This window comes from Manis pentadactyla, chromosome 5 (genome assembly GCF_030020395.1).
Source record: "Manis pentadactyla isolate mManPen7 chromosome 5, mManPen7.hap1, whole genome shotgun sequence".
Classification (NCBI taxonomy): Eukaryota; Metazoa; Chordata; class Mammalia; order Pholidota; family Manidae; genus Manis; species Manis pentadactyla.
In genome coordinates, this window is record NC_080023.1 from 64,283,147 (window position 1) to 64,302,941 (window position 19,795).

The 19,795-nt window shown below is 41.4% G+C and overlaps 1 protein-coding gene across 2 annotated transcripts in view; it reads left to right on the forward strand.

Moving 5' to 3' along the window:
• Positions 1 to 19,795, forward strand: part of FRAS1 (Fraser extracellular matrix complex subunit 1) — a 441,866-nt gene that overhangs the window by 164,477 nt on the left and 257,594 nt on the right. For both annotated transcript variants that reach the window (XM_057502364.1, XM_036906452.2), the window contains exon 3: positions 14,265 to 14,372. In XM_057502364.1, coding sequence (XP_057358347.1) covers positions 14,265 to 14,372 — 108 coding nt within the window. The remainder of the gene's footprint in view (positions 1 to 14,264; positions 14,373 to 19,795) is intronic.

A 19,795-nucleotide genomic window follows, 5' to 3' on the forward strand; every position in this document is an offset into this window, starting at 1 on the left:
CTTTGTAGGTGATCTTTTTTCTCTCTCATTGCCTTTAACACTCTGTCCTTGTCCTTGATCTTTGCCACTTTAATTATTATCTGTCTTGTTGTTGTCCTCCTTGGGTCCCTTGTGTTGGGAGTTCTGTGGGCCTCCATGGTCTGAGAGACCATTTCCTCCCCCAGTTTGGGGAAGTTTTCAGCAATTATTTCTTCAAAGGCACTTTCTATCCCTTTTTCTCTCTCTTCTTCTTCTGGTACCCCTATAATGCGAATAATGTTCCATTTGAATTGGTCACACAGTTCTGTTAATATTCTTTCATTTCTGGAGATCCTTTTATTTCTCTGCATCAGCTTCTCTGCTTTCCTGTTCTCTGATTTCTATCCCAATAACGGCCTCTGCACCTCGTCCAGTCTGCTCTTAAGTCCTTCCAGAGATTGTTTTACTTCTGTATTCACCCTCCCAACTTTATCCTTTAGCTCTTGCATATTTCTCTGCAGAAACATCAGCATGTTTATGACCTTTATTTTGAATTCTTTTTCATGGAGATTGGTTTAGTCTATCTCCCCAGGCCCTCTCTCGGGGGTTGTCTGGGTAATTCTGGACTGGATGAAATTCTTCTGCCTTTTCATGTTGATAGAGGTAGTTGTAGACAGGTAGTGAGTGTGTCAGCCGGGAGAACAAAGTCCTTTCCTGCTTGCTGGTCACCTTGACCTTTTGGCTGCCTGTGTCAATTACCCATACTTCTGGAGGAGCCTCGGGGTTAATCCCCTAAGCTGTTGTGGGCGGGGTCTCCATCAAGGTTGCACAGAGCCCTGCATGGAGTGGCAGGCACTCTGGGTGTGCTCTCCTGTGAGAGGGTCACCCCCGTCAGGCAGCTGCATGGTGACAGCAGCTTTTGGGTCTGGCCTGGGTGGCTGTGCGACAGGAGGAGATTCTGAGTGGCTTCTGAGGGCGCGGCTGCTCCCGGGCTGCCCCACCACCACCGGCTCATGCAGGCTGCTCCCAGGCCCGTCCGGCGCTGCCGCCACCAGCACACATGGGCTGCTCCTGGGCCACTCGGCCACTGCCACCACCATCACTCATGGGCCTCTCCCATGACCCTCTGGTACTGCTGCCACCAGCGCGCACCACCACTCTCCCGCTACTCAGCTGGTGTTTCGGGGCCTGCACTAGCCAGTGGAATGACTGGCAGGCTGCTTATCACTGTGAGGGGCTTCAGAGCTTCCCTGCCACCCAGGGGTTTAGCTCGCCTTGAGTTTCCTGGGATTCCCAGCTGCTGGACTGAGTATTCCCAGATGATTTCGTCCAGCTGTGAGGTCCCTGTCCCTATAAGACTTTCATAAAGCACTCACTTTTCTTTTGTCCCAGGGGGGCCGGTTGCAGGGACCCACTAGCAGGTTTTTTTTTCCATTTCTCTAATATCCAGCACACAATGCACCATGTGTCTGTGCTCCTGGTGCAGATTATTGGAGCTGGTTGTTTAGCAGTCCTGGGCTTTCACTCTCTCCCCACTCTGACTCCTTTCTTCCCACTGGGGATCTGGGGTGGGGGTGGGGGAGCTCAGGTCCTGCCGGGTCGTTGCTTGTATCTTACCCCCTTTGTGAGATGCTGAGTTCTCGTAGATGTAGATGTAGCCTGGCTGTTGTACTGTATGTGCTGGTCTCTCTTTTAGGAATAGTTGTATTTGTTGTATTTTCAAAAATATGTATGTTTTTGGAAGGAGATTTCTGCTGAACTACTCACGCCACCATCTTGGCTCTTCCTCCTCTTCTACCTTATATTTTAAATGCAATTTTAAAAGATCACATAAATTGCACCTACTGTGTGTGAGTTCTGTTCTAGGCATAAGGGACATAGTAGTGAACAAAACAAAATTCCTCCTCCTCTGGAGCTCCCGTTCTACGTGGGCAAGAGGAAGGCCATAAATCAGCAGCTGTATGATAGGTCAGGTGGTGAGTGCTGGGAAGAAAACAGAGCTAAAGAACAGACAGATGGCAAAGTGCTGTCTGAGGAGGTGGCATCTGAGTGGCCTTGAATGAAGTGAAAGAATGAGCTGCATGGATATTTGGGGATGAGCATTCCAAGTGGAGGGAGTGGCACGTCCTTGGCCTTGAGCTGAGAACCTACTTGGTAGCTCCTATGGAGTAACAGCAAGGAAACTATTGCCTCTAGAGCCAGGTAAAAAAGATTTGGAAGGAAGCATAGGAAATGAAGTCAGAAAGAGAAATAAGCAGACACCAGAACTTTTTAGCAGGAGGAAAGTGTGACTATCAGGTTATGACAATCCTATGTTGAAGCCATGGCTGCATTCTGACCCCTGCCTTGAGCCTGGTGTGCTCTCAGAACCAGGGTGTGCTGCCTGTGGGGGCTTGCAGAGACTCATAGCATCCCATGTCCTCCAAGGTGGTCCCAGCATCACTCATTCATCAGCCTCATACTTGTACCCTCACCACCTAGTTTGTAGGCAGGTTCTCCCATATGACTCAGGGAAGCTTTGGGTCTCTCAAGAGCCCAACGTACGAAGAGAAGAATCAGTAATTCCTGGTGCCAGAAGATCCATCAGAACTAGGAAAATAAACTCACAAGAGGGAGACCATTCTGCCATCTTCCAGGATACAAGTGTGTAGGGACCTGAGAGCCCAAACTGCCCACAGCCCATCCCCACCAAGGGAAGCCAGGGGTCTTGGCCTACCTCTTCCCACCTGGGAGGTTCTCATCAGCTCTGTATCTCAGTGCTGAGTTACCTAGAAATGGATTTGAGAATCTGAGATTTTTGTAAAAATGCTTCATTTAAAGAGATATGTTTCTTTGAATAGATGGAAAGTACACGTCCATTATACTGGCCAAGCTTTTCTAGAAAAAATTAAATATGCTAAAGAAAGCATCTAAGTTAGATATTTTTGTTATGGAAAAAATACAAAATACAGATAAGGATTAAGAAATCACCTAGAATCTATACCCAGGAATGACCAACCTCTGTTCTCTGGCTTACTAATTCCATACTTTATTTCCATGCACATAAATATATTTTTATTATTAAATGCGCTATGTTTTACATATTATTTTATAACCTGAAAGCACAGCTTTGAGGGAACTTTATTTCTTCTTTCTCATGTTTGGTCTAAGAAACTAAGGGAATTTAAAATGAAATGAATTAATAATTAAAATGAGGTTGTTATACCACTTAGATGTAAGGAAAGTTTATGTTAACATTTGATAAGTTGCTCTTATAGAATACTACAAATTATTCCCCCCACCCCAAAATTTGAGTAATGATGAGGGATGTATTCATTATTTATTTTTACCACTAATTAAATGTTCAATAAATACTTAACCAATTGAGCTAAGTTGTTTATTTTTTCCTTGAAGAACCTTGCTACTACTATGAGATATTTGGTGATGAAGGCACTATCTTATCTCCAAGTACATTTTACTCACATATATTAAAAATATTAAGAGCTGCTTAAAAGCTCATATTTTGATTACTTTTTGGGTTTTTCAGAATCTAGTCTTTTAATCTATATTCTAGTGAAAAACTATTTTAAGACTATTTCATTGGCAGAGTGTTAGATCAGAATAGAGCATTATAAAGCAACAGAATTGCAATAGTAACATAGAAAATCTGTAAAACTTACTTTACAATGTTATTTCATTGAACTTGATGGCTTTATCCAAAGTTTTAGCTATTGGGGAACTCTAATATCCTTTGCCTTCATAAAGAAATTTTATAGGATCATAGAAATTGATACATAAAATTTTAGACCTGAAAAATATATGGTCATCAGAGGAGCCAAGATGGCGGTGTGAGTAGGGCAGTGGAAATCTCCTCCCAAAACCATATATATATTTGAAAATACAACAACTATTCCTAATAGAGAGACTAGAAGATACTGTACAACAGCCAGGCTACATCTACATCTGTGAGAAGTTAGCACCTCACGAAGCGGGTAAGATACAAGCCGTGTCCTGGTGGGACCAGAGCGCCTCCTCCCCCCACCAAGCACCCCGGCGGGAGGAAAGGAGTAGGAGCCAGGAGGGAATGGAAGCCCAGGACTGCTGAATACCCAGCCCTAGTCATCCGCACCAGGAGCGCAGACACACAGTGCGTGGCGTGCTGGATATTAGGGATATGGAACAGTAAAACCTGCGAGGGGTCCCTACAGCTGGTGCCCCTGGACAAAAGAAAAGCGAGCGCTTTTTGAAAGTGTTAAAGGGCAGGGCCCTCACAACTGAATGGAAGCATCCCGGCACACTTAGCCCAGCAGCTGGGAATTCCGGGGAAATTCAGGTGCTGCAGCCCCCTGAGAAATAGCGCAGCCCTGAAGCCCCTCACAGTGATAAACAGCCTCCCAACCATTCCTCCTCAGGTGCGGCCCCACCATAGCAGGGGAGCAGCCTGAGAGCAGCCATGCCCACAGTAACCACCCAGAGCCTCCTCCACAGCCACCTGGGCCAGACTCAGAGGCCTTGTCAGCATGCACAGACAGAGGAAGCTGAGACAGGGCTCCAAGGATCACCGTTCTCGCAGGAGAGCACACATGGCACACATGCCACTCCCTGCAGGGCTCTGGGCTGCCCTGATGGCTGCCCTGCCCACGGTGGCTCAGGAAATAAAACCAGAAGCTGCTCCAAGGACCTGCAAGGCAACCAGCAAGCAGGAAGGGATTTTGTTCTCCAAGCTAACACATGCACCAACTGCCCACGACTACCTCTATCGCCACGAAAAGGCAGAAGAATTTGATCCAGACCAGAATCACACAGACAACCCCTGAGAGGGAGCCAGGGGAGATAGATTTAACCAATATTCCTGAAAAAGATTTCAAAATAAAGGTCATAACCATGCTGATGGACCTGCAGAGAAATATGCAAGAACTCAAGGATCAAGTTAGGAGGGAGAATACAGAAATAAAACAGTCTGTGGAAGGACTTAAGAGCAGACTGGATGAAGTGCAAGAGACCATTAATGGACTAGAAATCAGAGAACAGGAACACAGAGGAGCTGAGGCAGAGAGAGATAAAAGAATCTCCAGGAATTAAAGAATATTAAGATAACTCTGTGACCAATCCAAACGGAACAGTATTCACATTACAGGGGTACCAGAAGAAGAAGAGAAAAAGGGATAGAAAGTGTATTTGGAGAAATAATTGCTGAAAACTTCCCCAAAATGGGGAAAGAAATAGTCTCTCAGACCATGGAAGCCCACAGAACTCCCAACACAAGGGACCCAAGGAGGACAACACCAAGACATATAATAATTAAAATGGCAGAGATCAAGAGCAAGGACAGAGTACTAAAGGCAGTCAGAGAGAGAAAAAAGGTCACCTACAAAGGAAAACCCATCAGGCTATCATCAGACTTCTCAACAGAAACGTTACAGACCAGAAGAGAATGGCATGATATATTTAATGCAATGAAACAGAAGGGCCTTGAACCAAGAATACTGTATCCAGCATGATTATCATTTAAATATGAAGGAGGGATTAAATAATTCCCATACAAGCAAAAGTTGAGGGAATTTGCCTCACACAAACCACTTCTACAGGATATTTTAAAGAGACTGCACTAGATAGAAGCACTCCTAAGGCAAAATAGATGTCACCAGAGAAAATAAAATCACAGCAAAGAAAGCACACCAACCCAATACTAACTAAAGGCAAAATATATAATCAACTACTCACAAAAGCAGTCAAAGGAAACACAAAAGAGCACAGAATAAAACACCTAACATATAAAGAATGGAGGAGGGAGAATAAGAAGGGAGAGAAATAGAGAATCATCTGTTTGTGTTTATAATAGCTTAATATGTGAGTTAAGTTAGATGATGAGATAATAAAGAAGCTACCCATGAACCTTTGGTAACAGCGACTCTAAAGCCTGCAATGGCAATAAGTACATATCTTTCAATAATCACCCTAAATGTAAATGGACTGAATGCCCCAATCAAAAGACATAGAGTAAACGAATGGATAAAAAAGCAAGACCCATCTATATGCCACTTACAAGAGACTCACCTCAAACCCAAAGACATGCACAGACTAAAAGTCAAGGGATGGAAAAAGATATTTCATGCAAACAATAGGGAGAAAAAAAGCAGGTGTTGCAGTACTGTATCAGACAAAATAGACTTCAAAACAAAGAAAGTAACAAGAGATAAAGAAGGACATTGCATAATGATAAAAGTGTCAGTCCAACAAGAGGATATAACCATTATAAATATATATTGCACCCAATACAGGAGCACCAACATACGTGAAACAAATACGAACAGAATTAAAGGAGGAAATAGAACGCAATGTATTCATTCTAGGAGACTTCAACACACCATTCACTCCAAAGGACAGATCCACCAGACAGAAAATAAATAAGGACACAGAAGCACTGAACAACACACTATAACAGATGGACCTAATAGACATCTACAGAACTTTACACCCAAAAGCAGCAGGATACTCATTCTTCTCAAGTGCACTTGCAACATTTTCCAGAATAGACCACATACTAGGTCACAAAAAGAGACTCAGTAAATTCAAAAGATTGAAATTCTACCAACCAACTTCTCACACCACAAAGGTGTAAAACTAGATATAAATTGTACAAAGAAAGCAAAAAGTCCCACAAACACATGGAGGCTTAACAACATGCTTCTAAATAATCAATGGATCAATGACCAAATTAAAATAGAGACCAAGCAATATATGGAGACAAATGACAACAACAGTACAAAGCCCCAACTTCTGTGGGACACAGAAAAAGCAGTCTTAAGAGGAAAATATATAGCTATCCAGGACTATTTAAAGAAGGAAGAACAAACCCAAATGAATAGTCTAAAGTCACAGTTATTGAAATTGGAAAAAGAAGAACAAATGAGGCCCAAAGTCAGCAGAAGGAAGGACCTAATAAAGATCAGAGAAGAAATAAATAAAATTGAGAAGAATAAAACAACAGAAAAAATCAATGAAAACAAGAGCTGGTTCTTTGAGAAAATAAACAAAATATATAAACCCCTAGCCAGACTTATTAAGAGAAAAAGAGAATCTACACACATCAACAGAATCAGTAAGGAAAAATCATGACGGACCCCACAGAAATACAAAGAATCATTAGAGAATACTATGAGAACCTATATGCCAGCAAGCTGGAATACCTAGAAGAAATGGACAACTTCCTAGAAAAATACAACCTTCCAAGACTGACCAAGGAAGAAACAGAAAATCTAAACAGATCAATTACCAGCAATGAAATTGAATTGATAATCAAAAAACTACCCAAGAGCAAAACCCCCAGGCCAGATGGATTTACTGGAAATTTTATCAGAAATAGAGTGAAGACATAATATCCATTCTCCTTAAAGTTTTCCAAAAAATAGAAGAGGAGGGAATACTTCCAAAGTCATTCTATGAAGCCAGCATCACTCTAATACCAAAACCGGCAAAGACCCCACGAAAAAACAAAATTACAGACCAATAACCCTGATGAACACAGATGCAAAAATACCCAACAAAATATTAACAAACCGAATTTAAAAGTACATCAAGAGGATCATACACCATGACCAAGTGGGATTCATCTCAGGGATGCAAGGATGGTAAAAAATTTGAAAATCCATCAACATCATCCACCACATCAACAAAAAGAAGGACCAAAACCACATGATCATCTCCATAGATGCTGAAAAAGCATTCGACAAAATTCAACATCCTTTCATGAGAAAACTCTCAACAAAATGGGTATAGAGGGCAAGTACCTCAATATAATAAAGGCCATGTATGATAAACCCACAGCCAACATCATATTGAACTGCAAGAAGCTGAAAGCTTTTCCTATAAGATCAGGAAGAAGACAGGGATGCCCACTCTCCCCACTGTTATTCAACATAGTACTAGTGGTCCTAGCCACAGCAATCAGACAAAAGAAAGAAATACAAGGAATCCAGATTGGTAAAGAAGAAGTCAGACTGTCACTATTTGTATATGACATGATATTGTACATAAAAAATCCTAAAGACTCCACTCCCAAACTTCAAGAACTAATATTGGAATTCAGCAACGTTGCAGGATGCAAAATTAATATACAGAAATATGTGTCTTTTCTATACACTAACAATGAACTAACAGAAAGAGAAATCAGGAAAACAATTCCATTCACAATTGCATCAAAAAGAATAAAATACCTAGGAATAAACCTAACCAAGTAAGTGAAAGGCCTATACCCTGAAAACCATAAGATACTCTTAAGAGAAATTAAAGAGGACTCTAACAAATGGAAACTCATCCAATGCTCTTGGCTAGGAAGAATTAATATTGTCAAAATGGCCATCCTGCCTAAAGCAATCTACGGATTCAATGCAATACCTATCAAAATACCAACAGCATTCTTCAACAAACTGGAACAAATGGTTCTCAAATTCATATGGAACCACAAAAGACCCCGAACAGTCATAGCAATCCTGAGAAGGAAGAATAAAGTGGTGGGGGGGATCTCGCTCCCCAACTTCAAACTCTACTACAAAGCCACAGTAATCAAGACAATTTTGTACCATCACAAGAACAGAGCCACAGACCAGTGGAACAGAGTAGAGTCTCCAAACATTAACCCAAACATATATGGTCAATTAATACATGATAAAGGAGCCATGGACATACAATGGGAAAATCACAGCCTCTTCAACAGGTGGTGTTGGCAAAACTGGACAGCTACTTGTAAGGGAATGAAATTATATCATTGTCTAACCCCATGTACAAAAGCAAATGCAAAATGGATCATAGACCTGAATGTAAGTCATGAAACCATAAAACTCTTAGGAAAAAACATAGGCAAAAATCTCTTGTACATAAACATGAGCGACTTTTTCATGAACGTATCACCCAGGCAAGGGAAACAAAAGCTAAAATGAACAAGTGGGACTACATCAAGCTGAAAAGCTTCTGTACAGTGAAGGACACCACCAAAAGAACAAAAAGGCAGCCTACAGTATGGAGAATATATTCATAAATAACAGATCTGATAAAGGGTTGACATCCAAAATACATAAAGAGCTCACGTACCTCAACAAAGAAAAAGCAAATAATCCAATCAAAAAATGGGCAGAGGAGCAGAACAAACACTTCTCCAAAGAAGAAATTCAGATGGCCAACAGACACATGAAAAGATGCTCCACACCGCTAATCATCAGAGAAAAGCATATTAAAACCACAATAAGATATCACCTCACACCTGTAAGGATCACCACCATCCAAAAGACAAACAACAACAAATGTTGACAAGGTTATGGAGAAAGGGGAACCCTCCTACACTGCTGGTGGGAATGTAAATTAGTTCAACCATTGTGGAAAGCAGTATGGAGGTTCCTCAAAAAGCTAAAAATAGATATATCATTTGACCCAGGAATTCCACTTCTAGGAATTTACCCTAAGAATGCAGCAGCTCAGTTTGAAAAACACAGATGCACCCCTATGTTTATCACAGCACTGTTTACAATAGCTAAGAAATGGAAGCAACCTAAGTGTCCATTAGTAGATGAATGGATAAAGAAGATGTAGTACATATGCACAATGAAATATTATTCAGCCATAAGAAGAAAACAAATCCTACCATTTGCAACAACATGGATGGAGCTAGAGGGTATTATGCTCAGTGAAATAAGCCAGGTGGAGAAAGACAAGTATCAAATGATTTCACTCATATGTGGAGTATAAGAACAAAGAAAAAACTGAAGTAACAAAAGAACAGCAGAAACACAGAACCCAAGAATGGACTAATAGTTACCAAATGGAAAGGGACTCAGGAGGATGGCTGCGAAGGGAGGTATAAGGTGGGGGAAAAATTAAGGGGGCATTACGATTAACATGTATAATGTGGGCGGTGGGCTCGGGGAGGGCTTTGCAACACAGAGAAGACAAGTAGTGATTCTACAGAATCTTACCATGCTGATGGACAGTGACTGTAATGGGTTTTGTGGGGTGGACTTGGTGATGGGGGGAGTCTAATAAACATAATGTTTCTTATGTAATTGTAGATTAATGATACTAAAATAAAAATATACATATATGGTCATCTATCCAGGCCTTGGTAAAGGACTCATTTTGTTTAAAATTAATCAAATTATTTATTATATGAGAACATTAGTATAAGGAAGTTTTTTGACAAGTCCAATGCCTGGGTGAAGAAAATTTGTCTTCATACATAATTTGATTGCAATGAAGTAATAACCTTCAACATTATGGGGATTTTGTAGTAACATTACTTAAACATTGTTTTGTCAAGATCTTGCATCCTTACTGTGGTATTTCAGTTCACATGGATTGACATTTTCTTGAGGGTTACGAAGTATTCAGGGTTGTTTATTCATTAATTCAGCCAACACTCAGGAACCACGCTAGATGAAGGGGAACAAAATGAGATTGCCATCCCTGAAGAGTCCTAGTCTGGTGGGAAGACAGATAGACAAATTCAGGAAGGCTTTCTGAACCCAGACAAATGTGACTTTGAATCAACATAAAGAAAAATTGTGTTTCTCTGAATGAAAGTAAAAAATGAGCTTCATGATTTTAGAAGATCCTATTTAGAGTTCAGTAAGAGCAGTCCAGCAATTGAGAACTGCTAACAACTGCAGTGGATTGTCTTGGAGTCTGAAGTCACTGAGACAATATTTGAGGTGTAGAGATGGAATTGATACCTGGTGTAAGAATGCCACTTCTGGAGAGAGTAAGGAAAGACTGGCACTTAGGGCCAGACTGAGCTGAGAGAGAACATGGAGCTAGCGTGGTCTTCCATGTCTGGGCGAGAGGAAGACGTGGGTGCCTAGTTACATCAGCTCAGCGAGACAGAGGCTTCTCCAATTATTAAGTGGTATTGTAAATGCAATCTGTGAATTCATTCTCTTCTTCTGTGACACCCTGAATCTTCCCAGTATCAGCATCCTAATTAAGTAGTTATTTCAGTCTGTTTCGCCTGTGTAGGCTGGAGTGGGAACAGGGGAAAGTCAGGTTTACGGGACTGTTTTCACTCTGAGGAAAGGAAATGTTTAGAAGATATTTGCTAAATACCTGTGACAGTGTAGAAAATATTTTGATGAACAGTAAATTACATTAAATAGGCCCCTTGTAAGTTCTAGACACTATTCAAATCTTTTAAAATACATTATCTAATTTGTTCCTTTCAATAACCCCGTGAGTTAAGTCTATCATCCCTACTTTACAGATGAGGATCCTGGGACACAGACACCTTAACTTGGTAATGGTAACAACCAGGATTCAAGCCCTGGCAGGCTGGCTCCAAGTCCTGAGTATTTAGGTCACCTAAAGCTTTATGAACTTGAGAAAATTGCTCAATCACTTGTATCTTGTTTCTTCATCTGAAGAATGGGAATAGTCATAATAATAATAGTGCCAGCTGCCACAGGGTTGTCATGCATGTCAGTACTTTGTATGGCACTGACACACAGTTATTTCCCTCTCTGTGGGTCCAGCCCTCTAAGATGATGGCAGAGGTCAGGAAAGCAGTTAGGTCATCCTCTTTCAGTACCACAAATGCCTCTTTCTATAGTGCTTCCTGCTCCAAGAGTCAGGCATAAGTCAGCATAAGCTAATAATCAATAAATGGTAGCTCCTGGCTTTATGAAGTTGTTATTTTTATTTAATCTGCATCCTGAGACTGATACCGTTTTTTCTTTTAATCAGCAGGAAACATATATTACATCATGCTGGGAAATGAAATTTGTTTTTACTCATCTATTTGTCATTGCTGTTTGGCTTAAGAGTATGACGTAGTTGGCACACTCTTGCCAATTTCAGTGGATCGTGATATAAAAAAAGAAAAGAAATTCAGAGGAATGCCAAGTCAGATTCTAGTACTCATTTGCGTTGACTCAGGTTTTTGTGGATTAGCCACTGGGAATGTAAAGTCACCTCAGATATATTTTATATTTCTTAAATTACTTTGGGTTTGAAGCCCATTCCCTAAGATGTTATTAATTTAGCATTTCTTAACCAAAAGGGTAACTTCATTTTTGCATGGGAATGTTGTGCAAATCCATGTAAATCTGTATCAGCATTGGTATGTGAGACATGGTCTTCCAGAGAAACAGAATCAGTAGGAGACATATGTGTGTCCTTATATAGATATATAAAAAGAGATTTATTTTAAAGAATTGGCTCATGCAGTTGTAGGGGCTGACAAGTCCCAAATCTGTAGGGCAGACCTGCAGGATGGAAATTCAGGCAAGAGTTGAAGTAGTCCTGAGTCTGAAATTTTGAGGCTTGTAGGGCTGGCCAGAGGCCTGGAAACTCAAGCAGAATACCTATGTTACAGTCTTGAGATGAATTCCTTCCTCTCCAGAAAGCCTCAGTTTTTGCTCTAAAGGCTTGCAGCTGATTAAATAGGCTCATCTATAGAATGCAGGGCAATCTCCTTTACTTAATCAACTGATTGTAAATGTTAATTACATCCCCAAACTGTTGTCACTGCAACACGTAGGCTGATGTTTGGCCAAACAGCTGGGCACCGTAGACTTGCTGAGCTGCCTTTATAACATTAACAGTCACATTAAGTTTTGCCTTGTTGTGTGAATGTGTCTTTTACTAGCATCCACTAATTTCCCAGCTCATCTCAGTTCAAGTTGAATGTGAGTGTTCTGAATTCTCTGTCTGGGGCTTAGAAACTTCACTTCCCACCCCCAGAGTATTTCAGTAGTGCTTTAATTGGTTGACTGAGGAAAAAATGATGGGAATGTTAGAAAGAAGGAAAAAGTCTTCACTAAGCTACTTATGAACTATGAACACTTGGTTTGTGAAGGATCTACAGTGTGCCAGCCAAGACAGTGCCTGCCTGAAGGGGCTTACAGACTGCTTACAGTCTGGTGTGGTAACAGCTACAGGTATGTATATGAGCACAATAAAAGGGGACAGGGTGTGCAGGAAACAGTGGGTCACAGAGAAGAGGTGAAGAGCCACACCCCTTATGGGTTAGGAAATGGTTCATCCTTGAGGTTGAGGCTTGAAAGAAGCATGTTGGTTTCCAAACTGTGTCAGGGAGGAGTGGGAATCCCAGGAGGAAGGTGACATGTGGACCAGGTAAGGGAGTCTCGGGCTGTCCAATGGCTTGACCACTTGAGTGGAGGGAAGGAAGTCTCAGGACTGTGAGATTTTCCAAGACAAGGGAGAGAGGTGAATGCCAAGTTGTGGGGTCCACAGTTTATCCCATCAGAAGGAAAGATGAGGCATGGAATGATTTTAAACCAGACAATAGCTAGGACAACACTCTTAAAAGAGTTCTAGTGTTTAAAAATCAGCCGAACAGTATGGCTGTTTTCAATCCATATAAAATAGGGATTTGGGTTAGGAAATCTTTGGGAAAAGGGACTTCATTACAGGCTATGGAATGTTTATTGCTTCAAGCTGAAGTCATCAGGGGAGCCTTTCAAAGGACAGAAACTGGTCTCTGTGGGATTGTTGCCATGGTTGGGCTCAAAGTTACTTCAAAATGCACACGATAGGATTCAATATGGATTCAGTATGATGGCATTTGAGAAATAGGAAAGAAATTTCTAAGACCTTTCTGCCATGAGCCCAGTTTCACTTTTCTGTTTATGACCATTACTTTCCTTTACAGCCGAAACATAATGTAGTGTCATCAACTTATGTCTGTTTAATACCTTCATGTTCATGATCCATAATAATTTGTGACATCCTTATACATAACCCACATGTATGTTTCATTTGTACCCCAAAATGCCCAGTGTCCATCTGGAGTTAGAATAGCCAATGTGTTCGTTGCTGCCCTAAAAATACTGCACTGCTTACTCAGACTTGTTTCTGATGAGCATTAGAGTACGTGGTACCAAAGAGCTGGAAAGTGAAGTCTGAGGCACTATTAGTATCTGGTGGCAAATGCTGCTTTTAGGATGCTGGTTAGTGCTAGTCCAAGTGTCGTTCCCTTTTAAACATGCCCCGATGGCTTCTGCCAGTTAACAGCACTGAGAAACTTCAAGTCAGGGAGCAGCTTCTCCTCCTGTGGTTTTAGGTCAATCGATGGTTCTTTCTCTGGGTATTGAAAGCTCTGTGCTGCATGCCCTTGCCTTTTTGGCTATGTGGGATGACTGTGGTAAAATGGATTATAGTGCCTTTATTGCCTCTTGGGGTTTAATCAGTGCCCAGCAAGCACTTGTGCTGGGGCTTTCCTGTGCCTTTTAATTGTTCGGGCTGTGGGGTTGCTGACAGGCTGCTGTGGTGGGCTCATACCTTGACTGATCAGTTTTTAACCCAGATCTTATGCTTCTTTGCAGGATGCTACAATTTGGAAGCCCGATTCATGCCAGAACTGCCGTTGCCATGGCAATATCGTTATTTGCAAACCTGCTGTTTGCAGAAACCCTCAGTGTGCCTTTGAAAAGGTATGGTATTTTAATTGTATCCTGAATGTATTGGAAAAGTGAGTGAAGCATAGAGTTTTTCAGTCTTTTCAGTCATCTGCTTTTGACATTTATCCCAATCTCTAATTGGAAGCTTTACTAAATGCAGGAGAGAATTTTAACATGTCATATCTAAGAACATGTTAATTTCTGTTTATTGAGAAGTCACTCTGGGCTAGACACTCAGTTAAAGGTTTTCAGGTATTATCCCATTTACTATTATGTGAGGTAGGTACGTTTATCCCCACTTTATACAGATGAGGAAAATGAGGCCTAGACATTTTAAGCAGCTTAAACATGATTCTGCAGTTAATAAACTTTTGTCCAAAGATTTTCCCCAGCTCTGACAGATGCCAAAGCTACTTATACTAACCACAACATTTACAAACCATTGAAAGTTAGGGTTGACTTCTTGAAGATGAATTCCTAAAAGCAGTATTTGTTCTGCCACTTATTATTGCACTGGCACTGGCCTCCTTGGGAACATAAGAGAGGCTTTGACTGAAGAAATGTCCTTGTGGTTGACCAAGCATATGATGAGTATTTCCTCCTTTCCCTTTGTTAAAAATTTTCCATTTTTTTCTGACTACACATCTCTTATGTTAGAATTTTTTTTTCTCAGATGCCGACTCTTTTCTTTTTAAAGTGAATCTATTGAAAATAAAAGAAGCTTAATATTCAAATTTGAGCATTTGAAACTCCCTGGAGAAAACCAGTTATTTTCTTTAAAAAGCATTCTGTCAATTTTACAAGCATAGTTTATTTTTCTAGTTTTCTCCCTCCTCCATAATAACTAATCCTGAGTCTTTATGCCATCTAATACTAAGAAGTTTCTATTTGCTTCTAACATTGGAGTTAAGGGTCTATATGTCTTTCAGGATATTCCTCAATTTTTCATGGGTGTATTTCTGAGAAGCTGGGTGTACATCAAATGTTGGTAAATTTGATAATATTTTGTTGTACGTTAGGGACTTTCTATTTTATGGAGTAAGTAGTCCTAAAAGATCTCTATTTAGCTTGCTGAGTAATTCATGTCAGAATCTGAGCGGGTTGTATAAGAGCCATGAAGATATGCCCTCCTCCACTTCACATGAATAAATGTGGTATCATGTAAGGATTACATGTTAGAAGGTGTAGATTGTACTGCTGAAAACTAAATGAATTCTATACCAGGGGTCAGCAGACTAAATCCAGCATGCTGCTTGTTATTGTATGACTTAAGAACAAAGAGTGGTTTTTACAGTTTTAAATAGCTGAAGAAAACAGAGAACATTATTTCATGATGTGAAAAATTGTATGGACATCCGTACATGAAATTTTATTGAAACACAGGCATATTCATTTGCTTATGCCTGTCCATGCCTGTTTTGCACTACAGTGACAGTGTTGTGTAGTTCTGTGATTGTGATGCAGACCCTAGGTGGCCCTCAAAGGCTAAAATACTTACCATTGGGCCCTTTACAGAAAAAGTTCCTGACCCTTGTTCTATACCAGACATGATGTCCGTAATTTGTTCTTCTAATGTTTCTCATCTCAGTAAATGGCAACTCCCCATCTTTAGTTGCTTGGGCCAGAAAACAGCGTCATCCTCGACTCCCCACTTTCTCCCACACCCCATGAGCAGTACATTAGCAACCCCCCATCTCTTCCTTCGTGAAACAGTTCACTCCAGCTGCAGCCTCCCTGCTCTACTCTGGTCCCTCCAATTACATTTCTGCCTGCGTTCTCACAGTACAGTCTAACTTCTTTGACTGTTTGTGTACTTGCCTTTTTCACTGTAATCTTGATATAGCACCCAGGGGTATCCTATCAGAATTTAAGTCAGATCATGTTGCTTCTCTCCATAAGCCCTTCCAATGGCTTCCAGTGGCTTCTCACTTCAGAGTCCTCACAATGTCCTGCAAAGTACTACTGTACCCTTCTAATTAACCTGCCTTCTCTCTCTTGCTCACTCTGCTCCAGACACCAAGCCTGCTTGCTCTTCCCTGGATATGCCAGGCACACTTCTGCCAGTAGGGCCTTTGCACTCTGCTGTTACCATTGAAATGGGTTTTTTTCCAGATATAGATTTGTATGTATGGCTTGATTTCTTAGTTCCTTTAAGTCTTGCCCAAATGCCATTCTATTTAAAATTACAAATCTCCACACTCTGTCACACACATTTCCTATCTTTCTTCCATGCTTTATTTTTCTTCCTGACACTATTGTCTGACATACAATATATTTTACTGAAAGTTTTGTCAACTATCTCTTTTATTCACTGTATATCCTCAGCACCTACAATAGCGCCTGATGCATCGTAGACCCTCAGTAACTACTTTTGAACTGACTGAATGAATGGATAACAGATGAGCCAGAAAGTTAGTAAAACCAAGGTCATGGAAAACCTGGTGTGCTGTACTGTGGAGCTGGGAATTTTAATTTTGAAATGATAGAATACTAATGCAGGTTTCCAGCATATGGGTAGAATGACCAGCTTTTCCTTTAGGAAGATCACTTTGGCTTTACAAAGATAATGCATATTATTAGAAATAAGGGGAATAGTTCAGAGGCTGTGAAAATAGTCCAGATGAGAGGATGAGGGCCTAAAGCAGAGCACTGGTAGTACAGGGATGAAGAGGGAAGGTCAGGCTCCAGAAACACATAGTGGATAATCAGCAGAACTGGGTGAAGTTAGGAGGGGAAGGGAAAGGAGAGATGACTCCCATATTGCTGACTTGATGCCTAGTTGGTTAGCTGAGCCACCAACTGATATTGAGAATATAGGGTATGAGGAAGAACATCCCATCAGGAAGGAAAATGATGATTTCACTTTGGGAAACGTTGACTTCGAAGTGTCCATGGAAAGCCAGGTGGATATGCCAAAAAAGGCAGCAGGATATATGAGTATAAAGCTTAGAGAAGGTAAGATTGCAAATATAATGTATCGTTAGCATATAGCCCATAGTGAAAGTCTTTAGAATTATTGAGCTTATCCAAAGAGATTTTGTGAAGAGTACAAGGTCAGTGGAATCTGAGGAATGCAGTCACTTATGGGAAGGTGAACATTTATAGGGAGGGAACTTGCAAAGATTAAGAGAGGTAAGAGGTAAGAAATGGTCAGAGAAGTGAGCAGTACCATGGTAGCTGGAGAGTAGAGAGTCTCTACTAGGGGTTTGTATCAACAATGTTGATCACAGGTAAAGGAGTAAGTGGGTGAGGAATTTAATATGATCCATTGGATTTGCAACCTGTGGGCCCCTGGGAATTAATGAAAATTTGAGGACTCTGAGAAATTAATGGGAAGTGAGGAAAGGAAGCCAGTGAAGGCTGTTCAGGGAGCTTCCCTGAAATTGGCAGGGGAAATAGGACACTGGCTGGACACCAGCACTTTTGTGAAGTCCCTTTGACCCTCCCATCCCCAACCATTGGGCCCTTGTGTGTGCTGCCACGCAGCTTTGTGCTTGCCCTTGTTATAGCTCTTGACCAGACTGAAAACACCTGTTTCCTTGTCTGCTTCTTCCTGCAGACTCAGCCTCTTGAGAGCAGGGACCTTGTCTTCACTGTAGCAGACCATCAAATGGCATAGTGTGTGCACAGAGGATTTTCAGTCAGTATTTACAGAATGACTGAATGAGGAAGGGGAGAAGGTTTTGTTTTGGTTTCTGGTTTTGATACTAGCACGAAAGAGACATGATCACCTTAGGGAGGAAAGGGGAATGACCTAGAGAGAAAGGTGAAGATACAGGAGATGGGGGGTGGGGGAAGGGAGACAGAGAGAACAGTGAGGAGTGGGGTTTGGAGAACAGAGTGTATGGGCTCCACAGTGTGGAGGGGTGGGGAGGACACCTCTTTCTCTAAAAGTGGAAAGAGCCACAGATGGATACAGAAATAGTTAAATTTGTGAGTAAGAAAGGGGACAGGATCATGAGGTAATTTATACCTAATGAGCTTACTTTGTGAAAATTGTGAGATTGAGTTGAAAGGAGCTGTCACTGAGAGGAGGAAGGGACTGACTGAGGTTGAGGTGAAGCATTTGTGGGTGGTCTTAAGGGCCCATGGGAGAAGGACACTGTGAGCCTGTGTGGGTGCCATGCTGCATGATAGATGATTTTCTCAGCAGCGCCTACTAGCCAGGCGTAGGAGAGGAGAAGGCAAACCGTGGGCTAGACCCAAGCCTGGGCTTCTGGCATATTGATGGGGAAGAAGAGTGGAGATCGTGGGAGCACTGGGTGTCGAGGCCTCAGCAGGAGCCGGAAAGCATGGCGAGCGGCTGGCTGGTGACGGCAGGGAGAAAAGCGCTCAAGGACCTCTCTGAAGGACACGACGTGATGGGAGTTGGGATCAGGGAGTCTCCTTTGCTCAGGAGTGGACTGGAAATGACCAACCCAGTGTCAGTGGCTACTCGGATCGATACTTCTTTCTTTTCATCCTGTAATCATATATAAAATATTCTATATCTATATCCTATATCCATATAGAATAGCTAACTAGCTAGTTAAATTGGGACAGAGAGAGAGAGAAAGATTAAGAAGAAAGAGAACAGAGCATTTAGAAGCTTGACTCTTTAACCCAGTCCTGTAAAAACCTATCCTTTCTTCAGAATTTCTGGAGGATATATGTGCACAGAGGACAATGCCACGCAAAAGGAACGCTGCAAACCTCAATGCAGATAATAATAATATTTAGCTAATCAAGTTCTTGTGAGAATTAAATTATATATACAAACATACACACACACATTTGCTTAGAAGAGTACTTGGCTATCCTAAGTACTCGGTAACTGTTAGCTATAATTATCAAATGGTCATCAGAATTATTGTTAGTTGGTCTGTTTAGATCCTAGGCAGGTCATCTTTCCCAGCTCCCCGAGTGATGATCTCCATGATGCCTCATGCCCATGCGGTCACTTCCCAACTTCCCCAGTGTAAATCTTGGGGGGACAATAGGCTTATGTGTTCCGAGTAGCCCACAGCTTGCAAGGCTACACACAGTCACATGGTAAGGTCCCAGGAACTCCCTGCCTCTCCTTCTCTAAGTGCCCACATGCAACATTCTTTGCTCTTCCTTTAGTCCCAAATAACCTTTTATGCTCCACCAGTTCAATAGGTAGTCTCAAGGTGGGGACTCCTCCACTACCACTTGCAAATAAAGAATATTTATGAAATGAGTTTTGAGGACCAAATCTTAAAATCAGTTCTTACATAAAACAAAGAAAGCTAATTTGGGGGCATAAAATATCCTTTGAAATCTTTCTTTTTACCTGACTTACTCCCTTGCTCCCTCTTTTGCATGTTAGGATATATACAACACTTGGATTATCTAATTTTCTATCTGTTTGAAATTCTTAGTGCAAATTAGGCTAACACATTTCCTACATGTCACTGTCTCAGTGGAAATTAGACAAGTGTAGTTTCCTCTCAGGG